The following is a 12,345-nucleotide window of genomic DNA, read 5'->3' on the forward strand; positions in this document are numbered from 1 at the left end:
ATGAGCTGGTAGATGGGGAATGGGGAAATGCCAAGCCAGAGGGATCTTCAGCTTCTTCTGGGATGGACAGGTCCTTCCCAACCCTTTCCAGGGATGAGTCACTCTCTCCCAAAGAGCAACGAGACGATGCTAAAGCCACTGCAGGAGGAGGAAAGGGGACAGGGAGGCCACAGGAGACACACAAAAGCCAACTCCTCCTCGATGTTCTGCCCACAGAGAGGTGGCTCCTCCACCCCTTCTCCTTGCCCTCACTCCAAGCACAGCTTCACCAGGTTGGCCTGGAGCTTGGCTTGGTCCACAGCATCCAGGAGGTTCTTGGCATCCACGGCCAAGGTGTGGGAGGCCATCAACATCTGTCTCTTGAACTCATCGCTTAAGGAGGTGATGGCGTTCTGCTGCGCCAGGCGCATCTTGCTGATCAAGTTGGCCAAGTCCTTGTTGAGGAGCTTCTGGGTGCCTTCAATCTGGCCATGACACATAAGGGGTTAATGATAGGGTCACCACACCAAGCCCTGACCACCCTCTGCCCTGTGCCTACCTCCACGTGAGAGGCCGCAGGGAGCTTGGGCAGGATCTCATCGACGCTCCCGATGAGCTTCCGTAGGGACAGGCCGACGTTCTGGAGGGAGAAGGAGGGTGAAGGTGGATCTAGGGGTGGGTGGGAAGAGGCTGGTGATGAGGGAAGGGTGTGGTGAGACACTCCCTTGGTTGACCCCAGGAGCCAATGAAGAGCAGGTAGTGCTGGAGACCATCCCACCATTGACCCAAGGACCCAATGAAAAAGAAGGAAGAGCTTCAAACTCTTCCACCATTGACCCAAGGACCTAATGGAGGAGCAGGGTGTGTTGGTGACTCTCCCACCATTGACCCAAGGACCAAAAGGAGGAGCCGGGAACGTTGGACATGCTCCTCCTATACACACTACACCTCCCCAAGGAGAACCCTTGGTGGGAGCCCCTCAGGACTCTCACTCCCAACTTGCCTGCCCTCTCTCCAGCAGAACCCCTGGAGCTGTCCTCTCCCTACCTTGACCACCAGGATGTACTCCTCGGGGGGGATGAGGCTGATCTCGTTCTTCAGCTGCAGCACTGCTCGCACCAGGTCCATCACGTTGCTGTACACCACGTCATTGGTGCGGTCCAGGTTGGCCGTGGGGGATGGATGGATGGGCTGCCAGGGAACAGGACATATGGGACACATGGATCACATTGGGACAAAGAGGGGGAAAGGCCAACAGCTCGTTTGCTGTCCAGAGAGGTTGTGGTGTCCTCATCCCTGGGAGTGTTCCAGGCCAGGCTGGATGGGGCTTGGAGCAACCTGGGCTGGTGAAAGGTGTCCCTGCCCATGGCTGGGATGGGATGGGGTGAGCTTTACAGTCCCTTCCCACCCAATCCATCCTGGAATTCTGTGATTCCATGGAGATGGAGGTAGGGATGGCTACAGGTTGGGTTTCTCATCAACAATCCCTGTGGGATGAGATCCATGGACTTCAAGCCAAACACTGAGCTCCAAGGAGATCTCAGAGCCCCTTCCATTGCCTCAAGGAGCTCCAAGAGAGCTGCAGAGGGACTTGGGACAAGGGATGGAGGGACAGGACACAGGGAATGGCTTCCTATGGCCAGAGGGCAGGGAGAGATGGGATGTTGGGAAGGAATTCTTGTCTGTGAGGATGGTGAGGCACTGGCACAGGTTGCCCAGAGTAGCTATGGCTGCTCCATCCCTGGAGTGTTCCAGGCCAGGTTGGATGGGGCTTGGAGCAACCTGGTGGGAGGTGTCCCTGCCCAGGTAACAAGATTGGACTGGATGAGCTTTGAGGTCCTTCCAGCCCAAACCAGTCTGGAGTGATTTGGGGCCCCCTGGTCAGACTCATTACCTCCCACCCATGACCCTGATGGTTCTGGGTGGTGGAGAAGTCCCACCCTGTGCATGCAGAGGGATAAGGAGGAGCAATGAGACTGCGGAGGTGGAGGAGGACCAAGTGACCCAATCCAAGGAGGTCTTACCTGTGCCCCAAGTCTTGGAGGCTTCTGTGGAGGCCCTGTGAACTGTGCTACACCAGCAGCAAGGGAAAGGAAGGAGAGTCACTCCAGCTGCTCCCACAGACACCTGGGAACGCTGGAGAGCCCCAGAACCCATACCATGTCCCCACCACCCTGTGGCACCTGCCCCATCCCACTGCCACCTCCCCATGGGGTCCAAATCCCTTGGATTCCCAAGCCTGGGATAAGCTCCACCACTGGAGCAGGGAAAGGTGCTCCTCGTGGTCTGGGAATTCACTCCTGGAGCATCCCAAAGTCTGGAATGACATGGCCTTGAGGCTCCTCCTGGATCAGCACAGCCCTGGGCACTCACTGTAATCGGTTTCCTTCTCTGGGAGCAGCTGTGGAGAGGGAAAAACATGGAATTAGGGGCTCAGATTCCCAGGTGGGAGCAGGGAAGAGGGAGGAGGCACCACCATCCCCTCATGGAGCTTCTAGTGGGACTCCAACCACCACTTTTCCCCCCGATTCCCATTTTCAGGTGGATTTTCCCAAAGGAAAGGACAAATATATGGATATTTATCACCTATCCAAGCCAAAAAGAATGAGGATCTCTGGATATTCCCCCAAAAAACCAAGGGATGAACCCAAATCCAACCCAACTTGGCATCACTCACCAGAGGAATGTTGCTGGTCATGAACACTGTTGGATCCTGCAAAGGAGGAGAAATATGGGGAAAAAAAAGGGGGGAAAACCAGGGTTTTCCTCATGTTTGAGAGACCTATGGAATAGTCCATAGGATATCCCAGGAAGGGAACTCAGCAAGGCTTGGGAATGTGGGAGGAGAAGGGACACAGAGGAGTTAAGATTTGCTCTATCAAAGTCCTTGTTAAAAAAAAACTCATTAAGATGTGATTAAAAGTACTAAAAATGGCATCAAATTCCCAGAGATTCATCTTGGAATGAAGCAGCTCCATGGGATTTATGTGGGGGTGGAGCAGAATGGGGTGGAAGACGTTTGGTTGCTGGAGATGTTCCTCCATGGAAAATGGGATTTTCCAGCTATGAATGGCTCCAGTGGTGCTTCCATCACCCTCTTCCCTGTGAAGAGCTGGAATGGAATTCCCAGAGCAGCTGCGGCTGCTCCATCCCTGGGAGTGTTCCAGGCCAGGTTGGATGGGGCTTGGAGCAACCTGGGCTGGTGGGAGGTGTCCCTGGGTAGAACTGGGGGAGCTTCAAGTCCATTCCATCCCAACCCACTCCCTGATTCCCGAGGCTGCAGGAACTAGAGGTTACTCACCAGGGACTTCACCTCCTGCCGCAGCCACTGGTCATCCTCCACCATCTCCTTCTGCTGCCTGACCATCACCTGCTCCACCTTCAGCCTTTCCATCTCCAAGAGCTTCTGGGCCTCCTCCCTGCTGCTGGGACGCAGGAAGTCTTCCTCCTGGAGTGCAGAGCTGATGGTCACTTGGAAGGATCCAGCACCTCCATGGATCTCAGCCCAGGAACCACGTCCCTGCTCCATCCATGCAAGCCATGCACAGATCCCACCAGCCATGAACCCCCACCTGGAACTTGGGGAGCAATTTGGTTTCCAGCAGGGAGAAGAACCTTCTGGTTGACCCCACATGTCCCACCACCACATTCCAGCACCATGGAGAGCCCATGGCATAGACAGCCTTGGCACCATGTCTCTCCAGAGGTTGGAGCACCTCAACACTTGGTTTTGGGGGTTCAATCACCAAGCTCATGCTGCAAACCAACAAGGGCATCTCAGGTGACATCACGAAGCCTGAGGACATGACCCAAAATCACAAGGAGCAGCAGCCACCCATCCCCTCAGCATTCATGGGGACACCATGCCAGTTGCCTATCCAATGTCCTTCATGGACGTGCATGGAGCAGGGTGGAGATATCCCAGAGCCTGGAGACATCCCAGAGCTTGGAGATATCCATGAGCCTGGAGATATCCAGAAGTCTGGAGACATCTTGGAGCCTGGAGATATCCCAGAGCCTGGAGACATCTTAGAGCCTGGAGATATCCAGGAGCCTGGAGATAACCAGAAGTCTGGAGACATCTTAGAGCCCAGAGATATCCCAGAGTCTGGCAACCTTCCAGGGCCTGGAGACACCTCAGAGCCTGGAGGCATCCCAAAGCCTGGAGATATATCATAGCTTGGGGATATCTCAGAGCCTGGAGATAACCAGGAGTCTGGAGATATCCCAGGGCCTGGAAACCTCCCAAAGCCTGGAGACCTCCCACACCCTGGAGACCTCCCACGCCCTGGAGACCTCCCAGGGCCTGGAGACACCTCAGAGACTGAAGATATCCCAAAGTCTGGAGATATCCAGGAGCCTGGAGACATCCCAGAGCCTGGGGACAACCCAAAACCTGGATATATCCAGGACCCTGGAGACCCTCCAGAGCCTGAAGATCTCCCAGACCCTTCCATGACCTTGATGCCTCCATCCTACCACCAGCACCCACAAGGGAACAGGATTTGAACCTCCAACACAGGAGCAACACCGAGCTGGAAGCAGCAGCAGAAGCAGAACATGAAACACCAACAACATCCCTCGCTCCAGGACCTCAACATGACCAAGATGATCTTCTCCAGGCTTGGGCCATGGCCTGGGCAGGGTCCACCCCTGTCTTACCCTCATGCTGTGGCGCTTGAAGCCGTGGTGGCGGTTGGGTGGAGGAGTGTGCATGGAGCTGCTTGGACACTGGTAGTCCACAGGGCTGGCGAGCGAAGGAGAACTGGCACAGAGGCCCTCGGGTACCTGGTGGGGACGTGGGGTGGGGACAGGAAGACACCAGAGGCACAAGACAAGGCAGGGAGGGAGGTTAGTGCAGACAGACAGGTAGACAGACGGAACAGACAACACCAGGAGAGCACTAGGAAAAGCTTCTGGTGCTGAGCAGAGATGTCACGAGTTGAGAGGTTGCACCTTGGTTGGGGTTTCCTCACCCTCAACACGAGGTTGGGACCTAACTCAGGGCTTGGGACCTTAGGAGAAGCTCCTGCACTTGTAGACCTGGTGGGCTAGGAGGTTCCTTCTTTGACTGAGGCTTCCTTGGCCTCTACATGGTGTTGGGACCTTAGGACAAGCTTCTGCACTCACAGACATCATGGGCTGGGAGGTTCCTCCTTGGAAGGACCTTAGGAGAAGCTTCTGCACTCATAGGCATAATGAATTGGGAGGTTCCTCCTTGTTCGGGGCTTCCTCACCCTCAACATGGGGTTGGGACCTTAGGAGAAGCTTCTGCACTCGTAGACATCATGAGTTGGGAGGTTCCTCCTTGGAAGGACCTTAGGAGAAACTCCTGCACTCATGGCCATGGTGGGTTGGGAGGTTCCTCCTTGGTTGGGGCTTCTTTGACCTCAACATGGGGTTGGAACCCAACCCAGGAGTTAGGACCTTAGGAGAAGCTTCTGCACTCATAGCCATGGTGAGTTAGGAAGTTCCTCTTTGGAAAGACCTTAGGAGAAGCTCCTGCACTCATAGCCATGGTGGGTTGGGAGGTTCCTCCTTGGTTAGCCAAGGCATGGAGGTTGGCCAAGCTGCAGAGCCCTGAGCAGTGACCAGGTGGCAGGAGACACTTGGTGGTGACCTGGAGCACCTAGGGCAGGACCTTGTGGCATCAACCCCTTTGCTCACATCCCTCTGGGATGCTCCAGCCCTTCCACCTCACCTGGAAATGCAGCTTGGGAGCCAGGAGGTTGTTCTGGGATGCAGGAGGTTTGTACATGGGTCTGCTGGGCTGTGGGAGGAGAGAGGTGGCTGTGAGCCCAGGAGGTCCCACCAGGAGGTGACAGCAAGGCCATGAACCTCCCTGTGTGGGTTCTGCTCCATCCTCACCTTTGGAGGTGGCTCCTGGAATGTTGGTGGCTCCATGATCTTGGGAGGTCTATGACGATTGTTCCTCTCCTGCTCCTTGGCCAACTCCTTCTCCATCAGGTAGATGTCACTGTGGGACAAGACAGGAGCTGACAACCCCCAGGAGGGACATTGTCATGGGGCTCATACTCCATCTGGAGATGGTTGAGCTCCCCCAAGTCCCATTCCCAGGAATTTCATTTCACCCCAAGCACCACCTCCAAGGCTCTCAGTGGGTCTCCAAAAGCTCTCAGAGGGTCTCCAAAGGCTCTCAGAGGGTCCCAAAGGCTCCTCAAAGTCTTGGCCAGAAGAACTCCAGACCCAGCGTCTTCCACAGGTCCCTGCTCCTCCTCCACCCACTTTCCACCTCTCCATCCCACCTTGGACCCTCCAAGAGTCCAGAAGAACTGCAGACCCAAAGTCCTTCAGGGTCCATTCTCCTCCTCTACCCACTTTCTCAACTCTCCATCCCACCCTGGACACTCCAAGAGTGAAGACCTCCAGATCCAAAGTCCTTCAAGGTCCAAGCTCCTCACCTCAAGCTGCACACCAAGTCCTTGAACTTGGGCCTTTCACTGGGGTCATAGTCCCAGCAGCGAGTCATGAGTGTGTAGAGGACAGGAGGACACAGGTCAGGCTTGGGCAGGCGATCACCTCTCTCCAGCACTCCAATCACATCCTTGTTCTCCAGCCAGAAGAAAGGTTGTTTGCCATAGCTCAGGATCTCCCACATGCAAACAGCTGCAGGGGCAATGAGGAGAACATCAGGAAATGCTAAAGCTGAGGGACAGCCTCCTCAGCATGGTCTTGGGGACCTGGTGACAGTGTCATGCTGTGTGGTGACACCAGGTCAGCTTGGACCTCCTGATCTCGGGTGAGATCCTTCCAGGGAGCCTGAAGGAGCCCCAAGGAGCAACAAGGAGAACCTCAAGAGATGCTAAAGCTGAGGGACAACCTCCTCAGCACGGTCCTGGGGACCTGGTGACAGTGTCATGCTGTGTGGTGACACCAGGTCAGCTTGGGTGCTTGGACCTCCTGAATCCCAAAACTCCCATAAAATCCCTGGAAGAGGAGGACCCACCTAATGACCAGACCCATCCAGCTTGGTAGAGCCCATTAAGCAACTCAAGCCCATGAAGGATGGATGGAGGAAGCTCCTCTGGGGCAAGGCTGGGATAAGCCACACAGGGAGCAGGACTATTCCCTGGGAATGCCAGAGGACGCCTGAAAGTCTTCTCCATGCCCATCTCACCCCTCACCAAACATCCAGACGTCACTGGCTGTGGTGAAGCGCCGGAAGTTGATGGACTCAGGTGACATCCACTTGATTGGGAGACGAGTGATGGATGCTGGATGAGACAGGAGATCAGGGAGAGCCCCAGGGGGTCTCTTCCCACCATCCCTGCTCCATCCAAGGTGGGAAGGAGCTCCAAGTCCATCAGCTCTTTACCTTTGTAGTATTCCTCGTCCTCGATGTACCTGGAGAGGCCAAAGTCTCCCAACTTGACGCACTCGGGAGAGGCCACCAGGATGTTCCTCACGGCTATATCCCTGCAAGGACACACAGCCTTGGGTGGGGACAGAGAACAGAGAGAGAAGGGGTGGAGAAGGGAAAAACGGATGAAGGAGAGATGGAGAAGAGATGGAGATGGGATGGAGAAATGATTAGAGATGGGATGGAGAAGGGGATGGGTTAGAGAAGGGGTGGAGAAGTGTTAGAGATGAGATGGAGAAAGAGAACTCTCATCTAGAAAACCATCTCACCTGGCTGCAAGGAGAGATAACCTTGAATGGGGAGAAAGAAGGGATGGAAAAGGGATGGGGAAAGGATGGAGAAGGGATGAAGATGGGATGGAGAAGTGATGGAGAAGGGATGGAGAAGGAGGACTCCCACCTAGACAACCATCTCACCTGGCTGCAAGGAGAGAGAACCTTGGGCGGATAGGAGAGATGGATGGAGAAGGGATGGAGAAAGGATGGAGAAGGGCTGGAGAGCTCACATCTGGACAACCACCTGCCCATCCCTCCCACCTTCCCTGCCTTGTCCCATCTGTCCCACCATGCCAGGAGCTCCATGCCACCCCTGCCCACCTGTGAACACAGTTGATGGCCTCCAGGTAGGCCATGGCCTTGCTGATCTGCAGAGCATAGAGGATGAGCGTGGTCACGGCCAAGCACACCTTGTTCTGCTCCAGGTACTGGCCCAGCTGCAGAGGGACAACCCACAGCGGCATCAGGGGCAGGAGGAGAATGCTGGGATGGGCAGGAGGACGTTGGGGTGGGCAGGAGGAGAATGTTGGGGTGGGCAGGAGGACCTTGGGATGACCTCTGGAGGTGGCACATGTCTCACCTCTCCATAGGGGTAGAGCTCCATGATGATCCAGGTGGGTTCCTCTTCAGCAATGCCAATGAGCTTCACAATGTGGGGGTGATCCAACTTCTTCATCAGCACTGGAGGGGACATCACGTCAGACACCATGGAATGGGAGGACCTCCCGCTTCCAGGAGACCAAATCCCAGCCCTGAGGTGGTTGGTGGAGATGGAGCAGGAGGAACTGCCTAGGACATCCCTAAAGCTGTTGGAGCTCCTGTTTTTTAGGGCTCTCCATCCTGGTAGTGCCTCTTCTCCCATCCAAGCATTCCACGTTTCTCCCCACCCCAAACCCACGTGTTTTGGACCACCTAGCCTAGATATGAAGGCATGGACCACCTTCTCCTCCTCTCCTGCATTCCCAAGGCCAACTGTCCCCAGGGAGCCACCAGGAGATACCATAAGAAGGTTGTGCCACCACAAAGACCTCCAGATCACCCAAATCTGCCTCCTGTGATGACCCTTGGAAGGGCTGAGAGGTCTCTGTCCACCCCCAGAAGGAGCCAGGAGGACCTCATGGTGCACCTGCTTCACTCAAGAACTTGTCCTTGTTCTCAGGGCTACAATCCTTCTTGCAGGTCTTCACAGCCACGTTGATCCGTTCTCCATTCTGCCAGGAGAAGGAAGAGGAGGGAGATGTCACCTCACATCCACCTCCTGGCCGTGCAGGTCATGGAGAGGGTAGGAAGCTCACTGGGGTGGTGTAGATCCCTTCGTAGACCTCTCCAAAGAAGCCTTCTCCAAGGATCCTGCCCAAAGCGATGTCTTCCCGGGAGATCATGAAGTGTTGGACTTCATGAAGAGGGAAACAGGGAAGAGGTGGATGTGTCAGGCCAGGAGGAGGTTAGGATGGGCAGGAGGAGGTTGGGATGGGCAGGAGGAGGTTGGGATGGACAGGAGGAGGTTGGCATGGGCAGGAGGAGCTTGGGATAGGCAGGAGGACATTGGGATGGGAAGGAGAACCTTGGGATGGGATGGGAGGCTGGGATGGGCAGGAGGACACTGGGGTGGGCAGGAGGAGCTTGGAATGGACAAGAGGACATTGGGATGGGCAGGAGGTGGTTGGGATGGGCAGGAGGACATTTGGACACCTTGGTGATGGGTATGAGGGTCCCCAGGGTGGTGGCACCTACCTCCAGACCTTGGTCTTGGGGTCTCATCCAGGATTTCAGCATAGATCTCGGAATCTAGGGCAAAATGGGATGCAGAAAGAGCTTCAGGAAGCTCCATGGGCATTGGGAGGTCTTCCAGCATCTCCAGAGATCCAACCACATGGACCACAGCCATCAGGATGCGAACCTGACCCTCTCTTGGGCTGCTTGGTTGCATCTCAACCCTCTGGAGAAGCCCTGGAGGTGTCCAACCCCTCCAAAACCCTCATGGAATGTGTCCCACATCCATGCCTTCACCCCACGGGTGATGGGAAGGGAGGAGAAGATCCAAGGGAGGAGAAGAAGACCCAAACTCACCCACACTGATGCTGTCGGACAGTGTGGACTGTCTCTCCCCCAGGTGTCTGTGGGTGGGAGGAGATGGAGGTCATGGGGTGGGGTGGGAGGAGGTTGGGATGAGCAGGAGGTTGGGTTGGGCAGGAGGACCTTGGGATGGGCAGGAGTAGATTGACAAGGTCAGGAGGGCGTTGGGATGGGCAGGAAGTAGGTCCCAATCCCATGCCAGGACCAGGAGCTACTCACGGAGTTGGGATCTGTGGGAGGCTGATCCTCTTCTCCTTCTCTGTGGAGAAGACAACAGTCACCACCTCCACCAGAGCCTGGTGGTGCTGGTGACCCACCAACACCTCAACTACACACGTGGTGGAGCTCCTGGGAGGTCCCAAGTGCCTCCACCACATGAGAAGTGACTCTGGTGCATCTCAACTAGGGTCAGCCCAAAGCCACCAGAGATGCTGTGGCCCCATGGAGAGCTTGGAGAAGGCTTGGGGGGACACAGTGGAGACACTGCCAGGTGGGACCCCCACAAGGGTGCTCACCTCTCCTGGGGAAGGTGATGAGGGAGGTGTCCAAGCCACCCTGGAGCCTGCAGTAGCCATCGATGAGGTCAGCCATGTTCTCCGCCTCGGCCAGGGATGATGTCTTGATGGCCAAGGACTGCGGGGACACAAGGATTGGGACATGGATGAGACTGGAGATGGGCTGGGGGTGATGGGATGGGAGGTCCAACCTTCTCCCCAGCTGGAGGTAGCTCAGGGACCACCTCAATGCTCTGAAGGCAATCCCAGGTCTTCCAGGATCAGCGTTCCTGGGAGAGCCAGGAGAAGCCACCAAGTATGGATGGACCCTGAGGACACTTCCCTCTCAGCTAGGGTGGAGATGGAGCCAACCACCAAGTTCTGGTTAGCCACAGGGATGGATCCACCCTGAGGACTTTGTGGGGAAACTTTCCTCTCATCCAAGGTGGAGATGGAGCCATCCACCAGGTCCCACCTGATCCACAGGGATGGATGGACCTTGGGGGCACCTCAACCATGGCTTGAGATGGAGCCATCCACCAGATCCCACCTGATCCACAGGGATGGATCCATCCTGGGGACTTTGGAGGACACTTCCCTCTCACCCAACGTGGAGATGGAACCAACCAACAAGTCCCACCTGATCCACAGGGAAGGACGAACCTTGGGGACATCTCAAAAAAGAATGGAGATGGAATCACCCACCAAGTCCCACCTGAACCACAGGGATGGACAACCCTAGGAACATCTCCCCCAAGGCGGACATGGAGCCATCCATGAAACCCCACCTAATCCACAGGGATGTGGCACTACCCCATGGCATTGGAAGGACTTCCCACCCCACCCAGTGTCCCCACTCTCCCCAGAGCTCCTCACCTGGGGTGTCCCAGTGAGCCCCAACTGCAGCACAGCCCAACCCTCCTCCGTGCTGGAGCACTTGATGGACGTGATGTTCTTGAACTCGGCCAAGCAGGTGGGCTGGGGGGGACAGAGTCCCAGCTGAGAGCGGGAACCTCCTAGCTGGACTTGGAGACCCCCAAGTTGGGTTGAGGACCCCTAAATCCCCTGCCCAACCCCCAGACGTGCCCCAACCTTGGCCTCTTTGCTTGTCATCTGTTGGATGCCCTTGGGGCTGATGACCAGGTCCACGGTGATGTTCCATCCTTGCTGGGGGTTGGAGGAGAAGGATGATGAAGGTTTAGATCCTGGTTCCAACCTTAACCCCCCCAGAAACAGCCCCCAGAGGTTCACCTCAAAGCGGGGAGGGTTGAGATGATCCATCCCCATTCCCATCCCATACCATCCCCATTCCATCCCATCTCCATCCCCATAACATCCCACCCCCCATCCCCATCTCCATCCCATCCCAGCTCATCTCCATCCCATCTTAACTCCATCCCCATCTCATCCCCATCCCCATCTCATCCTCATCCCAATCCCCAATCCCATCCCCATCCCATCCCCATGCCCATCTCATCATCATCCCCATAACATCCCACTCATCCCCATCTCAATTCCATTCCATCTCATCTCCATCCTCATCTCATCCCCATCCCATCTCATCTCCATCCCATCTTAACTCCATTCCCATCTCAACCCCATCCCATCCCATCTCATCCCCATCCCATCCCCATCTCCATCTCCATCCTATCCCATGTCATCTCCACCCCATCCCATCTCCATCCCCATCTCATCTCCATCCCATCTCCATCCCCGTAACATCCCACCCATATCCATTCCCATCCCCATCCCCAACCCAATCTCCATCCTCATAACATTCCACCCATCCCCATCCCATCCTCATCCCCATCTCATCCCCATCCCACACCATCCCATCCCCATCCCCATGCCCATCCTCATCCTCTTCCACCCCCATCCCATTCCATCCCCTCGCACCCCACCCCACCCGATCCCAGCCCATCCCATTCCATGACGCACAACGAGTTGGCATCGGAAGGTCTCCTGATCGATGGGTGCGAAGGTGTCCAAGGTGTGGAGGAACTTGAGGACACATTCCTCCTCCCGCAGCAGGGCATACTGCTGGAATGTCTGCTGGATCATCTTCCGCAGCTGCCGCGGCTGGGGGACACGGACACCAGATCAGGCAGGATACGGGTGGGATGGGATGGGATGGGATGGG

General features: G+C 56.1%; 1 protein-coding gene across 1 annotated transcript; it reads right to left on the minus strand.

The window, feature by feature from the left end:
* Positions 1-248: 248 nt before the first annotated feature.
* On the minus strand, positions 249-12,284 carry PTK2B (protein tyrosine kinase 2 beta; the record flags this gene model as incomplete). The annotated part of the gene is made up of 24 exons (XM_009085168.1): positions 249-464; positions 539-619; positions 1,027-1,170; positions 2,004-2,050; positions 2,353-2,380; positions 2,657-2,692; positions 3,281-3,427; positions 4,642-4,767; positions 5,681-5,749; positions 5,848-5,956; positions 6,402-6,606; positions 7,125-7,214; positions 7,316-7,416; positions 7,957-8,072; positions 8,216-8,316; positions 8,762-8,846; positions 8,931-9,028; positions 9,370-9,423; positions 9,706-9,752; positions 9,931-9,970; positions 10,227-10,344; positions 11,082-11,183; positions 11,298-11,372; positions 12,144-12,284. Coding segments are annotated over 24 exons (2,376 nt in total), but the record flags the coding sequence as incomplete, so codon positions are not given.
* Positions 12,285-12,345: the final 61 nt, after the last annotated feature.

This window comes from Acanthisitta chloris, unplaced genomic scaffold (genome assembly GCF_000695815.1).
Source record: "Acanthisitta chloris isolate BGI_N310 unplaced genomic scaffold, ASM69581v1 scaffold4642, whole genome shotgun sequence".
Taxonomy (NCBI): domain Eukaryota; kingdom Metazoa; phylum Chordata; class Aves; order Passeriformes; family Acanthisittidae; genus Acanthisitta; species Acanthisitta chloris.